Source organism: Haliaeetus albicilla, chromosome 3, assembly GCF_947461875.1.
Source record: "Haliaeetus albicilla chromosome 3, bHalAlb1.1, whole genome shotgun sequence".
In the NCBI taxonomy this organism is placed as follows: Eukaryota; Metazoa; Chordata; class Aves; order Accipitriformes; family Accipitridae; genus Haliaeetus; species Haliaeetus albicilla.
Window position 1 is genome coordinate 12,085,749 of NC_091485.1, and position 18,792 is coordinate 12,104,540.

The window sequence follows — 18,792 nt, forward strand, 5'->3', positions numbered from 1 at the left end:
TTTGATTTTTCTCCTGTCTTACTCTAATCTTGAATTCTGCTCTATCTTTTGGGATCCTTTCTGCATAAAATGACAATGGTGGTTTTTTTGTTTGTCCCGTTCAGATGAAAAGCCATACCACTGCAACTTTTCTGAAGAGGAAACCCCGATGGTAACATCTCAGTTGGATGAACTCCCGAAACTGGGAAGCTGCAATGCCAGAGAAGATGAGACCAGGGAATCTAAACCAGAGAATCCTACCCTGGTGTCAGCACTGGAGAGTGTCATCAAGGAGCCCTTTTCGAAATACCAAGATCCAAAAGGTTCTGCAGACATAAAGATGCCAGCATTTCACCACAGCCAAGGGCTTCCTTGCTCCAGTCGCATTGCTAGCTTTGCTTCGGGTGTGGGCCAGATATCTTCAAACATAGTCATGGACTTGAAAACGTCACTTGAAGTGCAGGCTAGTCGCTCTAGAGAAAATTTGCTAGACTTGCACAGGGAGCATCCTCTGATAGAAAAAGGTGCTGAAGCTCAAGAGGTAGCTCCACTCGATTTGAGTGAAAAATCAACAAGGGATAATTCATGCAATAAAAATCTGAATACATCCTTGCAGGCTGCTTTAATTGTCTACCCATGTCCTTTCTGCAGTCACAAGACCTACTACCCTGAAGTCCTGTGGATGCACAAAAGAATTTTGCACAAAATCAGCTGTAACTCGATGGTCCCCCCTTGGGTGCAACAGAATGGATTCAAGAGTATTAAAAACAACCTGGTCTTTCTGGCAAGGAGTGGGCGTACCGGCCCCCCTCCTGTTCTCGGGGGTAAGGAATGCCAGCCTTTGCCCATTGCCAGATTTACACGCACTCAAGTGCCAAGTGCATTGCCAGGATCCAAAAGCAGCTCTCTTTCTGTTGGGATGGCTGCAAAGTCTGGGAGTACGCATCAGTCAAAGGACAGTCATGCCTTCGGCCACTGTGGTCCACGCTTATCAGGTCTGGATGGGTACAGACAGCCCAAGTTAAACCATTCCCAGGAGCAATACTGCATAGCAGCACAACAAAAAAGTAAATACGAAGCAAATTCCAAACTTATGCAAATGGGAGCCTACAGCAGAAGTGTAACGCCTACTCAGACGGTCATATCCAGGCCTAGCACACAGCCCACCAACAGTAAGCAAGTGGAAAAGTACATGGTTCCCCAAGGAAGTACTAGTTTTGTCCCTCCAGGTAAGCACTGTGCATCCGACTCCATGAAGGCCAAATTCAACCCACCGCCCCAGTATCATCCTCTGTGTAAAAGCGAGCAGTACACTAAACACGAAGAGCCATCTGTGCCTCAGAGGGATTCTCATGTGAAGGCTGGGAATGAGATGAGGACATTGGCAAACTGCACAGCGGGAGCACGAGCGAGTCCACTGCTGCAGCCCCAGCCTAGCGCCGCGGGAGTTTCTCCGGCTTTACACTCCAGCAAACAGGATCTGGGATCAGACGGGCATGAGAAACGTTTGGACGTTTTAAATATCTTTAAAACATACATTCCAAAGGACCTTGCTTCGTTGTACCAAACCTGCGGTGCCAACAGCCCTGTCCTGGATCATGCAGGTAAGATTTTCACAAGCCCTTCCATAGCTGAGGACGTGGCTTGCTTGTTCCTGCTTCGTTTGGAGCCACGACACGCTGTTTCACACTTTCTTCCTTCTCTCCCTTTAACGGTTGGGATTACAAGTTCATTGTTTTTATCATTTCTGGATAGGCTTGAATAGGTTTGTTTACCCATCTCTAACATTGCAGCATCCCCCCTCGTGCACTGTGTGACATTTCTGTCTCAGGTTAAATGTATCTGGTTCCACCTGGAGTATTACTGTTTCTTTGTCCCCTCGCTTCAAACAGGCTAAAGTTACACAGATGTGCTGTCACACAAAGATCCCCCTGATATGCTGGTGCTGGCACACATCATCATCTTTTTGCTTCGGGCAAAATAAACATCCTCTGGGGCTTATCTGTGATGTTATTTTGGAGGTTTTGTTCAATTTCATCTGCAAACAAGTCTTCCAACAACAGAGAGGGATAATCACTTGTCAGTGTCCTTTGTCTTTCTTGACAAAAGTCTTAAGATCTTCCTTGTCCATATCAAAGACTGCTATCGTATTTTTCAAATTATTCTTTTGATCTGTTTGTGTGTTTATAATTAAAAAGAGATATAGGGCCAAATATGTGCCTGCTAATTCACGTAAGCAGGAAAGGCAGTTGTGCAAACAGCCAGTTTAAAAGTTCAGGGACTAAAAAAGTATCAGAGCTCTCCTTCTGGCTCTTGGCAGTCAATTGCCACATAAAAAGAAAAAAAAAAAAAAAAAGAAACCTATATATTTGCATTTGAAACCATACTCTTCTGATGATCTGCCAGAATTAGTTTGTCTCAGTGGAAACTGAAAATCACACTGATTCGTTACTCTTGAGATGTGTCTGTGTGTGTAGGGGGGGAGAATGTGAGACATAGTCCCAGCTCTCACCATTTGTAAACCACCCCATTTTTTTTATACACTTCTTCTCTTTGTAGAAGTTGTGCAAGAACTGAACTCCACATGGAAAGAGCATGCGTTCCGGACCGGTGTTCTAGTGCCCTCACCTGACATAATGCTCTCTGTTTTGTCAAAAGCATGTGTGAAATGGAGCTTGTGACCCCATTTTGCAGGTGGGACAAAACCCAGGGCATTTGGAAGCTGGTAGTCTAAGGACAGGTATGGTCTAGTGCGCAGAAGGTGTGTGCAAGTTGACTGCTCTCGCAGCTGCGAGGGAAGGAGGGAGCCAGTGTTTGGTGGAAGGCCTTTTGGAGGGGACAGGAAGGCAAAATCTATCTGAAATAGTCCATGAGGTGCACCTTTCAGCCACTCCATTGTCAGTTTTGCTCAATCATTTAAAAAGTAATGCTGCGTAGGAGCCAACTGTTATTTATGGAGTAGATCATTTTGCAGATGGTTAGAAGCTGCATGGTGGTTGTAACTAACATCAGGCTCCTGGTTTTTGTTAAGGAAGCAGAGGAGGACAGGCTTGGTTTCTGCAGGTTTCTGTAGGGTCATTGTTCCTGGTTTTGTCCAGCCGACTTTGCTTTTGCCATCCCAGTGCCTAGGAATGTTGTCTAAAGTTTCTCCCTGCCTGCTTCCAGCTCTAAATACCAATTAATTGTTCCAGCATCAACTCGGGGCACCGTCACATGGGTGCCCTCCTTGATGTTATTTAAAACTACATTGTGTCAACCTGCTCAGAGAAATCTTACTGATCCAGTGAGCTCCCAGCCATATTAAGAGGGATGGAGAGAAACAGTAAAAGCCAGGAACTAGGTGCTAGCTTAGTGAATCCAGGCACCAGAAAAACCATGAGGACTGTTGGGGCAAAGTAAAGTAGGGGCAGGGTTTCCAAGGAGGTCTCTATTTACCTGCTTTTTATAAGAGGGATTTTATTGCCAAAATGTTTTTGCTGGGCAGTGATTTCCAGAGACACTTTAACTAGAAGTTATTTAGTGCCCATCTCTGCTTTGAAATCTCTTCTTTCATTCCAAGTGTGTTACAGCAATCAAGTTTTCAGAATTTGAAACCTCTTTTTTTTATGTAGCTTGTCTTCATTTTATATACAACTTCCAGGTTGTTGATGGTTCTCCAAACCAATTGGCATGATGGCTGTTTTTCATAGCACTAAAATAAAAAGCGGCTGCAGGCAAAAGGAACGAGATCCTACCAACTGTGAATAGAGGAGGGTAAATTAACTTTGTCTGAAATAACACATGGCCCTAGACTGAGCCCTCTGAGTCAGTACGCATCATACAATCTAGTCTTAATATGGCAATGTGAATATGGCAATCATGACATAAAGGACAACCAAAAATCCCACTTAGGTATGCTGTTTGTCACGTTTTTTTTTCCCAATTGAATGTTCCCCATAGACTTTACCTGGGTGTTTGGAATATAACCTCATCTTGGATCACACTAGAATGAATATTTTAGTGTGTGGTAGTGCACTGTTCAACTTCCTTTAGAGTCACTAGATTTATTTCTGAGATCTTTTCTTTTACATTTGTGTTTGTTCCAGTGTGTCCTTGGAAAAGAGAGGAGTTGTATGTACTGTTGTGATACAGCTGCAAACACAAAGCTTGCTGCGCTTAGGCTAGGTTTGTTTCATGCTGCCCAGTCTTCCCAAATGCTTGTAGAGAGAATCTTACTGTTATATTTAATAGTGGTTATTTATTTTATTCATTGTATTTACATAAATCGCCATATTAGGAAAGGAAGGGTAATGGCAGCAGATGCACTCTTTCCCTGGGGCTCCTTTGAGACCAGCTTTAAGCATCCATTTCGCAGGAGCTCCCATTCAGATAGTCGCATTCATTTACCTTAATTTGCTAACACCTGTAGTCATCCACCCTCTTTTGTTCACATATAGGATAACTCAGTGATGACTCAAAGGGGTATTGCCTTGCGGCAATGATGCCCATGGCTCAAAGCTCTGAACTATCAAAAGCCTTATGGTGCTCCTTAGGAAATGCAACAATGGCAAAAATACCTGGAAGCAGTCTATTTTTTCTACCTGCTTATTAAATAACTACCATAAAGTGAGTGCTAGGGAGGGGTTAGATGAAAGTCTGAACCCGCTCACCTTCGCATTTGTACAGGATATGTTGGCTTGCAACAGCATCCTCAACCTTCCCTCACGCGCGACTCGAGTGGGAGCAGTGCTTCCATGAAGGCTGTTGGATCAGGCCCGTGATGACTGCTGAGACAACTGTATTAACCTTCTACAGAGGAAGACCTGGGCTATAGAGTGATTAAATGTCTTTACAGAGGTGGCAGAAAAACCACCCGAGGAACCCAGGTCTCGCAGGCTCCACGGGAGCTGCTCTGCCTGTCCCTGCCTGTCCCTGCCTGTCCCTGCCTGTCCAGCAGTCAGCCTGGCGGTCCAGCAAAGGCCACATCTGGTCCCTCAACACGCTTTGCTTTCAAGCCTGCAGCTGTAGTTCTGGCGAGTGAGGGGAAAATTCTAGTAACAGACCACAAAATCTGCTTTCATCTTGAATGCCTTACAAGGCAAATCCATCTCATTATAGTACAGTGAAGCTCTCATTGAAATTTATGTGATTTTGGGGGTTTTTTTGGTTTTGGGGGATTTTTTGGTGTGTGTGCGTGGGTATACACGATCTGGATTTGCCCCTAAATCACGGTCTTGTATTTGACTGCCAGCAACTTAATTGTTGGGAGTGAGTGTGTTCAGCGACATTATACAGACTGTGCTGCCATCTGCAGGAGGTGCTATTATAAAAAGAGAAAACAATTTGTGAGTGGGGTTTGTTGGGTTTTTGTTTTGTTGTTTGTTTTTTTTTCCCAGCTGGGCATTTCTTTTCAGTATATGCTGTGGTGAAAACCATAGCAGGACACTTGGTGCCATACCAGCAGAGTAAATGGCAGCTCGTCTTCTTTTCCATTCATTTTCAGGTACAGCATCTGTATTTCAGATGAGCCCCCTGGCATCCTGCAGTTGATTTTTCAGTTGTGGGGAATTTTTTTGTTGCTGCTTTTTTGTTCACAATTTTATTCTTTTTAAATGCAGTAACGAGGGGAAAAAAAAACAAAAGAAAAGCTGAAACTTCACTTCCGCTGACAACCCCCTGAGAATTTCTTTAAAAGCCAAAGTATTCCGGTGGCAAATGGAAACATCAACTCTTTCCTTCCAAGGAGGGCGTTCTACCAAAATAGAAAAGATGATGTTCAAACATATTTTTTTTTGATAATAAAAAAGCCCAATAAAAGTCAAATGTGTCTTTTTTGATCAGCAGCAAAAAGACAAAGACCAGCCCTTTAAGTCAGATGCTGTAAACTGACCTTTGGAGAAAAAGGAGAGGTTTGAGTGGTTTTCCACAAATGCTAATGGCCTAGAAAACATGTTTACCCAGGGCTGGGGGAAGGCTGCTGCGCTGCTACCAGCTCAAAATGTCCGGAATGACACTTTCATTCACAGATGTCTTTCGTCTGTGCCTCAGAGGTCCGGGGTCAAAGCAGCACCGGCAGGCAGGTAGGCAGGGGCGAAAGGTTTGATCAGTCTGTGATGGCTCCGCTCGCTCTGCATTTGTCTCTGAGGTATTGCCGCCCGGGGGGGACAGTCGGGCTCTGGTCCTACTCACTTCCTATTATCCATGTGACTTGTCTCCGCCACGCTGGAGTCACTTTGATTTGCCTGATGTACTGCTTGACAAAGCTGGGTGATGGCTGAGAAGTGGATCCAGCTGCTCTGAAAAGCGCACACCTGACATGCCAGTCCTGGTGCGGGCACATCATGGGGAGCATTTTTTAATTCAATGTAATTTATGCATTCTTGCAGTCCTGTGTGTGCCTGGCCTGTCAGCCAGTGCCTAGATGAAGGCTGACAGTTGTCATCCAGGGCCTGAAGGTAGCCTCACATAATGACACATTAGACATACTAATGATGTTTTCTTCTGGCATAATGTTTTCTTCTCAACTTTCCTCTCTCCTCCCTGCCCACCCCCCCGCCCCCCTCCCTGACTACAGGGATGCTCAGGACACAAACACGCCAAGGAGACTGCGTCTGCAGAGAATGTGGAAAATGCTTTACCCAACCCAGTCACCTCAGGACTCATCAGAGGTCCCATGCAGGTACCTTTTCGCACTCACTCTTGCTTTCTGCCTTTCCCACTTGCCTGCTTTCAGATCTGGCTAAAAAAATGCCAAGAATTACATTTCACATATTACGTTAACCTAAGTAATTCCAGTACCTAAATCTAATAGACAGGTTTTTTATTTTTACGACTATTGCTCTTGTTCTCTGGATATTGCTTACCTGATCTCCGCCCGAACTCCATAAAATTGCAATGCATTTAAGATAAGTCTGTTTGCAAATGTTTTATTTTAATTAGAGAGTAGGGTACTCAGAAATGAATATGCTAATGAATTCTGTTGCCACCAGCACAAATTGAAATCAAAGTACCCCTTTCAGCACAACATAAGGCTTTGTTTTGCCTTGTCGTTGCTGTTGACAGGAACATTTTTGTGGGAAACGAGATTTTTCCGCAGACCGGTCAGCCCTAAAATGGGAAATCCCTACCAGCCATTTTTAACCTGGCGTGGTCTGTGGTTGAGGCCGTAGGAGGCTAAAGGCACCAGTGTCGAGAGACCTCCTGAGCATTGCACGAGGCAGTGAGACTAGTGGGTTCCTCCTGAAAAGTGTGAATGATGCATACATAAGCCAATCTGATGCAAAATGACAGAGGCCAAATGGTAAGTAATGCCAGAAGAGGGTCCCTTTACACATACACTGATAATTAATGTTGTCAGTGATTGCTTTCTTCAGCGCTGAAGTCTGAATTAAAAAGGGCAGTGGCCCTAGGCTGCCATTAGCACACTCTCTTACAGTAAGTGTTACGGTAAATTGGTATTTTCCGGCCACAGGCTAGTAGCTGGTGTCTTTTTTTGAATGTGGTTAATCTGTAATGGTCTCAAATAATGTACACACACTAACGAAGCTTGAATGTTCATCTGTTAACAAGCCCCCTTGTTCCCACAGTGGTATTTGAGTCTAATGGACTCCGAGGTACTGAAGTTCACACCACCTCCGCAGATGCCCCAAAACAAGTATGTTTTACAATTAATTGGATGTTTGGTTTTTAATGTGGTAGCTGTGAAAAAGTTGCACAGTGATACTCATCACTAAAGTGCTGACTGGTTTATAACTTATAAATAGTGATGGTGTTGCTTGATTTTTAGCTCTTAAATTTTTTAAGCGTTTTATCAAAGTCTGTTATATGGAGAGTCAGTTAATTGTAAAGCAGATATGTTACCAGCGTACTGGGGACTGGGTGGGATAGGTAACTGTAATGTGCAGTGATATGTAATAGTGAGAGAGTACATAAAGAATTCCTAGAAATAATTTGCTTTTACAACTAACACGTTTTCGGCTGCAACAATACAATTAACACTTAGTCTATATGTTTCTGAAGAGTATTCGTACCCTGATACCCAGTATCTGGCCTTTGAAAGGCTCTTATCCTCCAGTTTCTGTGGACTCTGTGTGGCACTGTGCTTTCCTATGTCTAGTATACAGTTTCCTGTCTTAAACACTTCTCAGCACTCTGAATTGTACATGACAAAGCTGTTACATAGAAAACCATTAAACTGAATTTGTTTCGTGTATCTTACATCTTTGGAGACCAGTGTCATAACCTGGACCTTCCCACTCATCTTCCAGCTTGGCAGGTGGGTTTCAGGGCACACCTTCTCATGGACAGTTTTCTTTTATTGTGAAACTGCCTCCAGCATCACTCACTTTTCCTTTCATCCTCGTTTTTAGTTTAATTTTGACTACAGCACTTTTCCTGTCCTCCTGTCTCTTACTAAACGATTGCAGATGGTTTTGGCCATGCTTAGAGAATGCATCTCTATGCTAGTCCTGCCTCCACGAAGTTTAGGAGTTGGTTTCTACTTGCTCAGTAAACATTCTCACTGGGCACCACCACGTCGCATAGTTCATATGCTGCACCCTTCTTGGAGACTCTTGGCACCTCCTCTGTTGCACTTGCATCTTTCTGGCCCAAAGGCTATGTGGGAAACCCAGCTGCTGCCACAGGAGTATCTGAGTTGCTGTCAGGCTGTAGGAGTGCCCAGCAACACTCCTCATAAAGTTTTCAAGATGGCATAGCACTTCAGTAGTTGTTGTTGTGGGCAACGTTTGCTTTGCTTTGTGGGTCAGTAGCAGCAAAGTTATGCTATAGCTGGAGAACAAGATGAAAGTGCTCTCCTTATGATGCTTATCTAATAATATTGTGCAAGGATGTACCTCTCCGTAGAAATATGTGACAGAGTGGAACACTGCAGCTCTGCAAACTAGCTCAACTAGTCTTTGGTTCTCATCGGCTTAGGAATGTAGATTTAGTAAACCTAAGCATCTTTAAAATGCTGTTTCATCTTTTCATGCTCATTTTTTCCTCATGTAGTTGAGATCAGATTCTGAAGGCATCTGGGCTTTTTTCCTCTAAAAGACAATGTAAGGTCAAAGTTGGAAATACATGTGGTAGGTTGACCTTGGCTGGACACCAGGTGCCCACCAAGCCGCTCTGTCACTCCCCCCCTCAGCAGGACAGGGGTGGAGAGAAAATAAGATGGAAAAAACCCTCATGTGTCAAGATAAAGGCAGTTTAATAAAGAAAAGCAAATGGGAAGTAGGGCTTCAGTACACATAGTGGTTGCTCCAGAAGACAAACACCATAATAACGGATGTCCCCCTCCTGCTCCTTTCTCTCAGCTTTTATTGCTGAGCAGACATCATATGGTACGGAATATCCCTTTGGTCAGCTTGGGTCAGCTGTCCTGGCTGTGTCCCCTCCCAAGATCTTGCCCCCCCTCCAGCCTGCTGGTGAGGGGGGAATGTTGGAGAGACAGCCTTGATGCTGTGCCAGCACTGCTCAGCAGTAGCCAAAACCCTGGTTGTGTTACTGACACCTTTCTAGCTACCAGTACAGAGCACAGCACTGTGAGGGCTGCTATGGGGAGAATTAAATCCATCTCAGCTGGACCCAATACAATACGTTTCCAAAAAATTCTGAAATGGCTGTATCTATCAAAAAAGAGATGTGGCAGCTCAGTCCACATCTGGACTGTTTTTGTAATTCGGGTTATATTACTGCACAATAAATTTACTCATAATCTTGTCTTTGTAAACTACTGCCATGCCAGAATTTATTGACTAACTTCTTCCATGGCATATGTAGCTTGCTCTTGCAGTCTCAATCCGTGTCAATCTGTCTTCAAAGTATTTGATTAAATTACAGCATCTCTCAGTACAGCAGAATACTGGGTAGGGGTTAGCTTCGTGAATCGCTTCGTCTCTTGCCAGTCAGTATTTCTTCCACAGAAGCTGTGGTATGATCACTTCTCCAGGAGACAGTTCCCTTTCTTTTGTCTTGTTTGCTCCTCAGTATCAGCCTTTGTCTCAGTTTGTCAGCATCTGTGTCAGTTAGGATTATTCAGTTGTCTGCCGTTTTGCTTGTTCTCATCACGAGCAGGCTTTCCACTCCCCCAGAAGACTCCACCTGCACAGTCCCTGGGCGTTAGAGAGGGAATAAGCTCATTTCTACCTGCAGCTGTAGGGGCCTTTAGAAGCGCAGAAATGAGCTCGCACTGAGAATGATGCCTGCAGCATTCTAGTAACATTACGATTTCCCACTTTAAACATTGTCACTCCGTGTCTTCATTTCATTTCTTAATTGGGGACAGATCTATTCATGAGAGTTTATGGTGTAAAGTCAGTTCAAGTTACAGAAGTGCCGTGCACATGCTCCAAGCAAGAAACAATAGTTAACCACGTAAGGTAGCTTGAGAATGAAAGGGGGGGGGGTTTAATGTTAGGTGGAAATGATTCACTTTACATAATATTTCCTTCTCACAGGTAAAATATCTTCCCCCGAGTAGTCTGCTAAAGAGTAAAAATATTAACATTAGTATTTCACAGTTCCCCATTCCCTTCAGTAGTCAACCAGAAGATCATCTCTAAAGGTTTCCTTTATGAAAGGATGTTAGGTAGAGCTTTTAAAATCCCCCAGCATAATAACTTACAACAGTGCTACATTATATAGCAGTTTTCTCGCAGAATAATTCTAATTCCGCATGTTAAAAATAGGGTCTGCAGCCAGGCTTTTTAAAAAATGAGCCAGCTAAATCTATATTTATGTGTCTAAATAGGAAGCGTACTTTAGGGTAGTGAACCACCAACAGGAGATGCAGGTGTTCAGCATCACTGAAAAGTGGGGCTGCCTGTAGGGGTGTGTAAAGAAGGTCCTACACACCCAATTTTGATAATGATAGCACTGGGCAGTGCTTCATGCTTTGTTATCAGCACCAAGGAAATATAAACAAAACGGAGGAAAGATGATGTTCATTTCCTTCGTAACATTGTTTACTGTGGTTTCTTACTTCTACCTGAATGGTTTAAAAAAAAAAAAAAAAAAGAGGAGGACATTTTTACATCAAGTGAATTTCCTGTGAACTCTGGAATAGTTCCTATTCTATCTAAAGGACAAAAAATGCCCATTACGTACCCCGAGTCAATACAATCTGTGCAAAGTCATGTAGATTCTCTTGAAATGCTGCCATATTAAACATACTGAATATTCTGAATATTTTTATAAATGCTAACTGTCCCAATATATCCATAATTAAGCTTGCTTATCCACAATGAACATGTATCTTAATTTGGAATACACTAAGCACTGTCCAAAGACCTGATTTAGTAGGCATGAATTCGGGGAGCGCACTCCAATCGCTTATACATGGCAAGACAAAAGCTGGCTCCCCTTCGGAAGGGTCCCTGCGACCGCATGTATCTCGAAGCCACTGCAGCTCTCAAAGCAAAGCTTTCCTAAGGCATGTGGTCATTTCAGAGGACACTGTCTGATGCTGCAACATTGCAGCCAGAAGCCCAATTCCCAAGTGCATTCAGTGGCACAGGAGTCAGTCTCTGGCCTGCTTTTGCAAAATGGTGACAGCAGTGGTAGCAATTTCTAGTACATATGCCTTGCGTTTAACTTCTGCTGCTGCATTTTTAAAAACATAAAAAAACTTGGCCTGCTTTAGGAACGTAGTTTATCCTCTGTCAGGGCTGTGTCAAACAATATGCTCTAAAATATTTTAAGGACCAAGTAATTGGGTGTTCAAAAGGCATGATTTACTGGTTAGCAAAGAGGAGGAGTTCTGTCTAATTGAGAGTATATATACGTGAAGCATATTTGCAGTGCTGGAGCCAGAAATACCAAGTTCTCTGCCTTTTGTGCAAGTGAAACAAGCAAAAACCCCAAAACTCCAACCTTTGCCCTCTCTGGAAAAACACCCTTTTCTTCACAGAAAATCAATTAAAAGGTACAGCTCAGAGAAAAAAATGAACTGTTGGTATCATGGGTACCTCTGGCTGAAGCTTTCCCCCTGCCAGAAGGCAGTGATAGTCCTTTTCTGTGAAAGAGCTGTGGAAACTGCAGTTCTTGGGCCTCATGCACTGAAGAGAGAGGTGCGCAGTAGGTCCTGTGTGACAGGGGTAAACCACCTTCATTAAGGAGTCCATAAGCCTTAATTTTCTCCACTATAAGTACTTCAAAATATTTCTTGCAGTGCTCAATACGTGAGATAGATAGCATAAATGTGAATAGTCAGAATTTGAGGGATAGATAGATTAGAAAGAACCATCAGGAAAACACTACATATATATATATATATACATATATATATATATATATACACACACATGTATTATAAAGGAGCCTGGGGGAAAGGCTGGTGGCATGTTACCCTCTGATGTTTTTACAGTCCAGCAGCGCTACAGCCCTGCTTGTTCTAAAGCAACTTTAGAGAGAAGGGGAGGAGCAAAAAAAACCAAAACCAGATTAAAAAGTTATTTAAACCAATGGTTTCTGAGTTTCGTAGGGTTGTTTTGGGGTTTTTTTTTGCATTTGAAATTTTAGCACTGTTTGTTAGAAGTCCTATTTGTGACATTTGTTCATATGAAATGTCTTGCCCCAGTTCCTTGCGGAGTTTCTTCTGAAGATCATGATTAATAGTTCAGTCCTCATTATTGCAAATGTTATTTTTAAATAGTTATTCTGAGAACAAGAATTCCATTAATCAAAATAATAGATAATGAACAAATAAATGGCAACCTAATTTGTCTCGTTCATACATATGGAGATTATAATGCAAACAATCAAGGAATCATGGAAGCTGCTGTACCGGCATCTGAGTAATATGCATGTACTGTATGTCTTCTAGTTTATAAGCATAATAGACAGGATCAGCAGCTGTAGTTCTTGTCCCAACACTTTCCCCTTGCCAGCAAACTGGAGCGATATCTGTGCTCCAAACCGATCATTGCAATTTATTTCAATGTCATGTGATAATTTGTCTCCCATATATTAACATGCACACAAACTGATTTTTTCCTGTTAACTGGTGAAAAGCCCTAGAAGTCAGTATGAAAGCAGCCTTTGGCATGGAAGCTATAGGCTTCACTTAAAAAAAGATCTGCTGTTTTTCCCCTTTGAAACTCTGAGAGTGAAGAAAGCCTACTTTTTAAGATGGTAAAAGATTCACTTCAGGAAGAATTCAGTCCAGCGATGTATCAGCTGGTTCAAAATCTGACTGTCCCCTCGGGCCGGTGCGAGTACGAGGGGGTGAGCCACTGGCTGGGTTTTGGCACGTGTGAAGCTTGGGTGCTGTTTCCCAGTGAAGCTGGGAGTGCAGCTGTGCATCAGAGGGGTCCAGCCACCCACCCACCCACCACCCCCAGCCCCTCTGGGCCTCCCTGCCAGGTGGGAGAAGGATGGATTAGCCTTTTCACGGGTCCCTGGTGCTGCGTGGTCCATGGGCAGGGGGTGCCCAGACCCGCAGGGAATGCCTCTGCCATGCAGCACCCCACAGGCTATCCATCCCCAAAAAACACCCCTAATTACACCCCTTTTTTCAGTTTTTACCCAGGGAAACTGGGACAAGGCGCTTGCCGTCCCCTCCCCTCTCCCCCTCCCTCACCCCCTGGCTCGGCGAAACCCTGCTGCACTCCCCCACGTACGTAGAGCCGGTTTGATACGAGACGTTTTAATGATGAATGCCTCCTCCTGGAGCTGTGGCTCTGTCTCTCGGGCATGATGCAGCCGTGCAAAAATGTAAAGCATCTTTCTTGGTTTACTGCAAGAAATTCAGCATCCAACTAAGGAAGTTTTATCACATCTCTCATTCAGTTACTGTTTCCTACATTTCAAATATACTGCAGTCTGTACAGCAGCTTTTTTTTTCTTTAATTTTGTTGCAAATCTTTCCGACTTAAACCAAACTTTGACTGGTAAATGTCATGAATCTCGGGCCAGGTTTAATTAGGAATTTTCTAAATCTATTAACAAAAGAGATGCACTTAATACATTATGTCAACCAGAGCTGGGCTTTCTTTAGCTATTTCGAGGGCTGCCATAGGCACAGCTTGAAACTTGCTTGGATTTTACATGGGTGCCGTATTTTATGTTGCATTAATTTAAAATGGTCTGTTTCACTTCATCAAGACTTTAGCTTAAGGATAATGCATTTATGTAAGATTAATCTTGCCATGTTGTTTTAGGATCAGGATTGTAAACTGCATTGTTCCGACAGTGATGTTCTAAATGTCATTTTAAAGCTTTTCTTGGGAGCTGCAGGCTCCCACTTATTCATGATGTTATCTTTAATTTCACTTGATTTTAGAATATCCCTGCTATTTTTTTCAGCATGGTAATTATTCATGAAAATTGGCTAAAAAAAAGAAAAGGAAGATGACAAGGTGGGGGGGTTGGGGGGTTGGGGAAGCCGCCTTAGCATTTGACAGACCCGCAGAAGAATTCAGTTTTTCTTCTAGCTGCCTCGGTGACCTCCAACTTCAGCCTTTTTCAAACGCTGATCTAGTTCTGAAACCCTTTTGGCTAGCACAAAATTCTGCTTTTTGGAGGCCTCTTCTTCCCCTCCTTGTTCTCAGCCTTTTCCCAACTGCTCCATCAGACGCTATTACTTGCTCTTCCAGTCCATCAGGGACTTCATACAGGCCCGACGCACTTTGCTCTTGCTGGAGATGCTTTAAAAAAAAAAAAAAAAATAACCAACCCCAAAACTTCCGACGCGGTGGGCCGAAGCGAACGTCCGCAACGCTCGCGAGAGGGTAACGAACGCCAGCAGGGCTGGCCGGAGGGTCGCGCGTGGGAGCGGAGGCGAGAATGAGCATTTTTCCCCTGTGTCCTCCTTCTTGCAGGGGAGAGACCACGGCGGCGCGGAGGTCGCCCACACGCTGCCTCTCCGGAAGGGAACCTAGAGCCCCGGCGGAGGAACCCCCCGTGCCAGCGGCCCCCACCCCGACGGGCAGCGCCGGCAGCCCCCCGCGCGGCCGCCCCGTGCCCCGGCGGCTGCGGATCAGCCTCCCCGCCAGCCATCGCCTCGCCCGGAGCCGCTGCGCCAGAGTGAAACCGGCGCTCTGCGAGGAGGGGGGTGCCTCTGCGCTGTTAATCATTTTTAAATAAATGAAGATGCTACACGAGATATATATAAATTGACGTACTAATCAGTCCCATGGTTCCTTATTTCCTTTATAATAAACAGTGGAGTTGGCAAGCACTGTGGCAGCACAAGGCATCTGTATTAATCAAGAGAAGTTTGAGACACTGGAAAAATTAAACTTTATGTGATTTGGACAGCATGAAGAAGTTAAGCACTGTAACAAAAACCTCCCTGATGCTCACAATGACTATTTGATACATTTGAAAAACAGCAGTGGATTCCAGGGCTGGAGAAGTATTAATTAATGAAACTGCCACTGCCTGTCATGCTGAAAAGCAAATTAAAAAAAAAACACAAAAAAAACAAAAAACAGAGAGAGGAAGAATGGGGGGTGTGGGGAAAAGGTGGCATTCGGTGCTGAGAAAGCAATGCTTGATGAAGGATTAAAGGGACTAAAGAGAAAGACCGTCATTCTGCAATGGTTTGTTTCATTACAGTTTGGGGACCACTTGCATTTCTAGTGCTCTTGCTCTTGACTGCGCACCATTAATAGTATGTGAATATGGAAATTGAAACACTTCCAGAGAAAAGCTTCTATTCTGCTTTGGGAAAGAAAAGCTAGTCGAACACTAAGAAAAAAAAAAACAGGCTTCTGTGTTTTACTCTCAGGACCTTTTTTTGTAACAGGGCTACTTTCTTCGACCTGATCACAAAGGAAGTCTTCACGTTTTAAAAAAAAAATAAAATAAAACAAAACACTCAGCTGTCTAATGCCGCTGATCTGTATGTTTAGAAGAGAAAAGGTGTCACTGAACAAGTTCAGGCAGCCCTGGGCCCGCCCGTAAGGTACTTTCTGCTCCTGCGTTTGGTTCAGCAGGCCAGCTACCGCTCCTCCTTGGGCCCGGTGACGTTTTGGAAAGACGAGGAACTTCTTTTGTGGTGGCAGGTTAAAATGTTCATATAAATGTGTCATGTCTTGTACTTGGTGATCACTGGTGGTGTTAGGAAAAAAAAAAAAAGGAAAAAAAAAAGCTTTATATACCTCTTCTACAGTAACTCTTTAACTGCAAGTTTTCAAGGTGGGGTTGTGGCACATAACAGGTTGTTAAACCATGCAGTGTAAGCAATTAAAAATGTATTCCACAGATATAAATATTTTCTTTTCTTATTGCTGTGACACTATGTGTGATGGTAATATTTCTGAGAGTTTCAGATTTTGCACATATAATTTTATGCATTATCAAAAGTTACTGCTGCCTTGAAAGAAAATGTTCTGTGAAAATTTTTGCAAAAGCTTTACTAGTTTTTTTTTAAATTGTAACATTTTGTAAAGGCAGGAAATGGATTAAAAAAAAAAACACCCTAGCATGCTAAATATATTTTTCAAAAAAGCAATAATTTTACATGTACAGAAATGATGCTAACCTTTAATACAGGTGAGAGCAACAGTTTACTTAATACAATAATGGAATAGTGCTGGTTTTCTAGAAATGGGCTTCTGACACAAAGATTTGTTTAAAAAAAAAAAACAAAAAGCAGAAAAAAACCTTAAAGTGTGATCTTTCTGTTCTAACAGTTTTGGTGGGCGGGGGGTTTCTTTTTTTAAAAAATCTAGTCAGTAATTGGTTCTGGATACTACTTGTTACTTGTTTTAAATTACTTGACGGTTTTTGTTACTTTGCAACACTTGCAACAATGCAAATTAACTTTCTTATGTATTTTTTTTAAACTAGTTTTTCCTTATGCTATTACACCAGATGTATACCAGAATTCTCTGTAAGTCTCGGTGTAGTTAGGAATGTCTGTGCAAATACTTATAAGTGACTGTAATTAACTGTTCTGTGAAGTTATTTTGAGGGAGGTCGCATAGACACATTCCATTGTACACCAAAAAAAAAAAAAAAAAGAAAAAAAGGAGAAAAAAAAAGAAAAAATGAAATATTTTGCTGTGTTGCTTAATGATTATCATTTTGGGTTTGCACTAGCTTTCTCGGTTTGTTTTGGGGTTTGTTTGTTTGTTTGTTTCACTTTTGTTTCGTTGCTTTTCTGAGTCATATTTTCCATGAGTGAAAGTAATGGTGACAGTTCAGGAATGCACAAAAGCTAGTTGCTTAGCCTATTTGTTTGTGTTTTAGTTATTAAAAACTCTTCTGTACCCAAAATGGCATGAAAGTGTAGTGTACATGTGTAATTTCTCTTTTTTTCAATTGTATCTTTTTGGCAAGCTGATCTAGAAAATCTCAGTTAATATTCAGAGCCAAAAGCTTCTTTCTGGAGCTTTTCTTCCAGAATCTGACAGAGAAGCTAATGCTGTCACTGCCATTACCAGGGTACTAATCAGCAAAGTTTACAATCATAATTTAGCTCCATGAAGAACAACAGTAGGGGAAATCAGTTTAAATAATTATATGCTGTGTATAGCACAGAGATGAGATTTTCACTTAATTAAACAAGAAATAAGAGTGGGTGGGGGAAAGCCAACCTTAAAGACCATCTGTTTTCAGAAGCAAATCCCACGATTTCTATTTTCTTCTTTATCGTTGTATTGTATTGATTTGTTATTTTAGTTAGGCCATAGTATTTAAAATGAGTTGTGTTCCTTATTTATTTAGTCAATGGGCTTTGATCAGCTCTTTTAAGCAACGTGATAACTTTTTTTGGCATGACACGCTCCTGTAAAGCCCTTTTGTGACTGTTACAGGGACTTTCTACTACCTCTACCAATCTACTGTTTCTTCTTCTTAACAGGTTTTTATGGTGTTGCAAGTCTAATGTAACTTAGACAATAAAGGGTTTGATTATCTACGCTGCAGATTCTCAGTGTATCTGCCATCTCTCTCTCTCTCTCTCTTTCTCTCTCCCTTTCTCTGTTTTTTGTGCGGTTTATTATAGCTAAAGTGTAGAAGATCTTTTTTTATTATGGCTAAAGTGAAAGACCTTCCTTGCCAGAGTACTTTTGTATCCTGAATGTTGTGTACTGACCAAAAGTTGGAACTTGGAGAAACTTTTTCCACGGAGCTAATCAGCTACTACATTGCCATCATGCTGTTGCATTCTTGAAATTCCTTCTGTCAGAAATGCTATGAATAAATCGGTACATACTGCAAAACAGAAAGCAAATTAGAAAGCCAAAACAGCTTTTAGCTTTGTATTTCAAAGCCACTTAAAGTGCTTAGTGAAAAGCCTTCACGTAAATCGTTGCCCCCATCCTATGGAAGACTCTGCTTATATGAAAACAACTAGTTAAGAAAATTATCCTTTGGAAAATAGCATCTTCTTGTTGGTGCAAAAAAATGTTCCACTATTAACTGACTGTCAGATAAGAATTGGTCACTGGAGAGATTTCCAGGTGTTGACATCATGCACATTTCATGGTAGTCCCTGTAAACGTGTTGCCACTTTCTAGTACTTTGGGGTGCTGTGTGTGGTGGAGCGCGCGCGCGTACATTTGTCGTGCTCGACGCTTTGGAGCGTGAGTGATGTTTTGAGCTGTTTTACAAAATTGTGTCATTCTAGTCGGAGTGCATCCCACTGTTTGCTTGTTTTCACGGTCAAAGGGTTCACGACCAGGCCTGTGTTTGGTTTTGTTCTCCTTCCTTGCTGTATTCCCATGCTGGGCTACTTAAAGCATATTTCAGCAGCTCCAAGAGGAGCGCTAGAATTCACTGATGCATTTGGGGATTTCTCTTTGAAAAACCAATCTGTCGTAAGAAGGACTGGAACAAGGCAAGAGGTAACTTCTTTATTAGGTTCTTACTACATAAAAT

General features: G+C 42.6%; 1 protein-coding gene across 1 annotated transcript in view; it reads left to right on the forward strand.

Annotated features, from left to right (window-relative positions):
• The window catches only part of ZNF516 (zinc finger protein 516), a 102,751-nt gene extending 87,659 nt beyond the window's left edge, over positions 1–15,092 (forward strand). The window contains exons 3-6 of the mRNA XM_069778848.1: positions 105–1,583; positions 6,533–6,637; positions 7,545–7,612; positions 14,784–15,092. Coding sequence (XP_069634949.1) covers positions 105–1,583; positions 6,533–6,637; positions 7,545–7,612; positions 14,784–14,843 — 1,712 coding nt within the window. The 3' untranslated portion in view covers positions 14,844–15,092. The remainder of the gene's footprint in view (positions 1–104; positions 1,584–6,532; positions 6,638–7,544; positions 7,613–14,783) is intronic.
• The last annotated feature ends 3,700 nt before the right edge of the window (positions 15,093–18,792 follow it).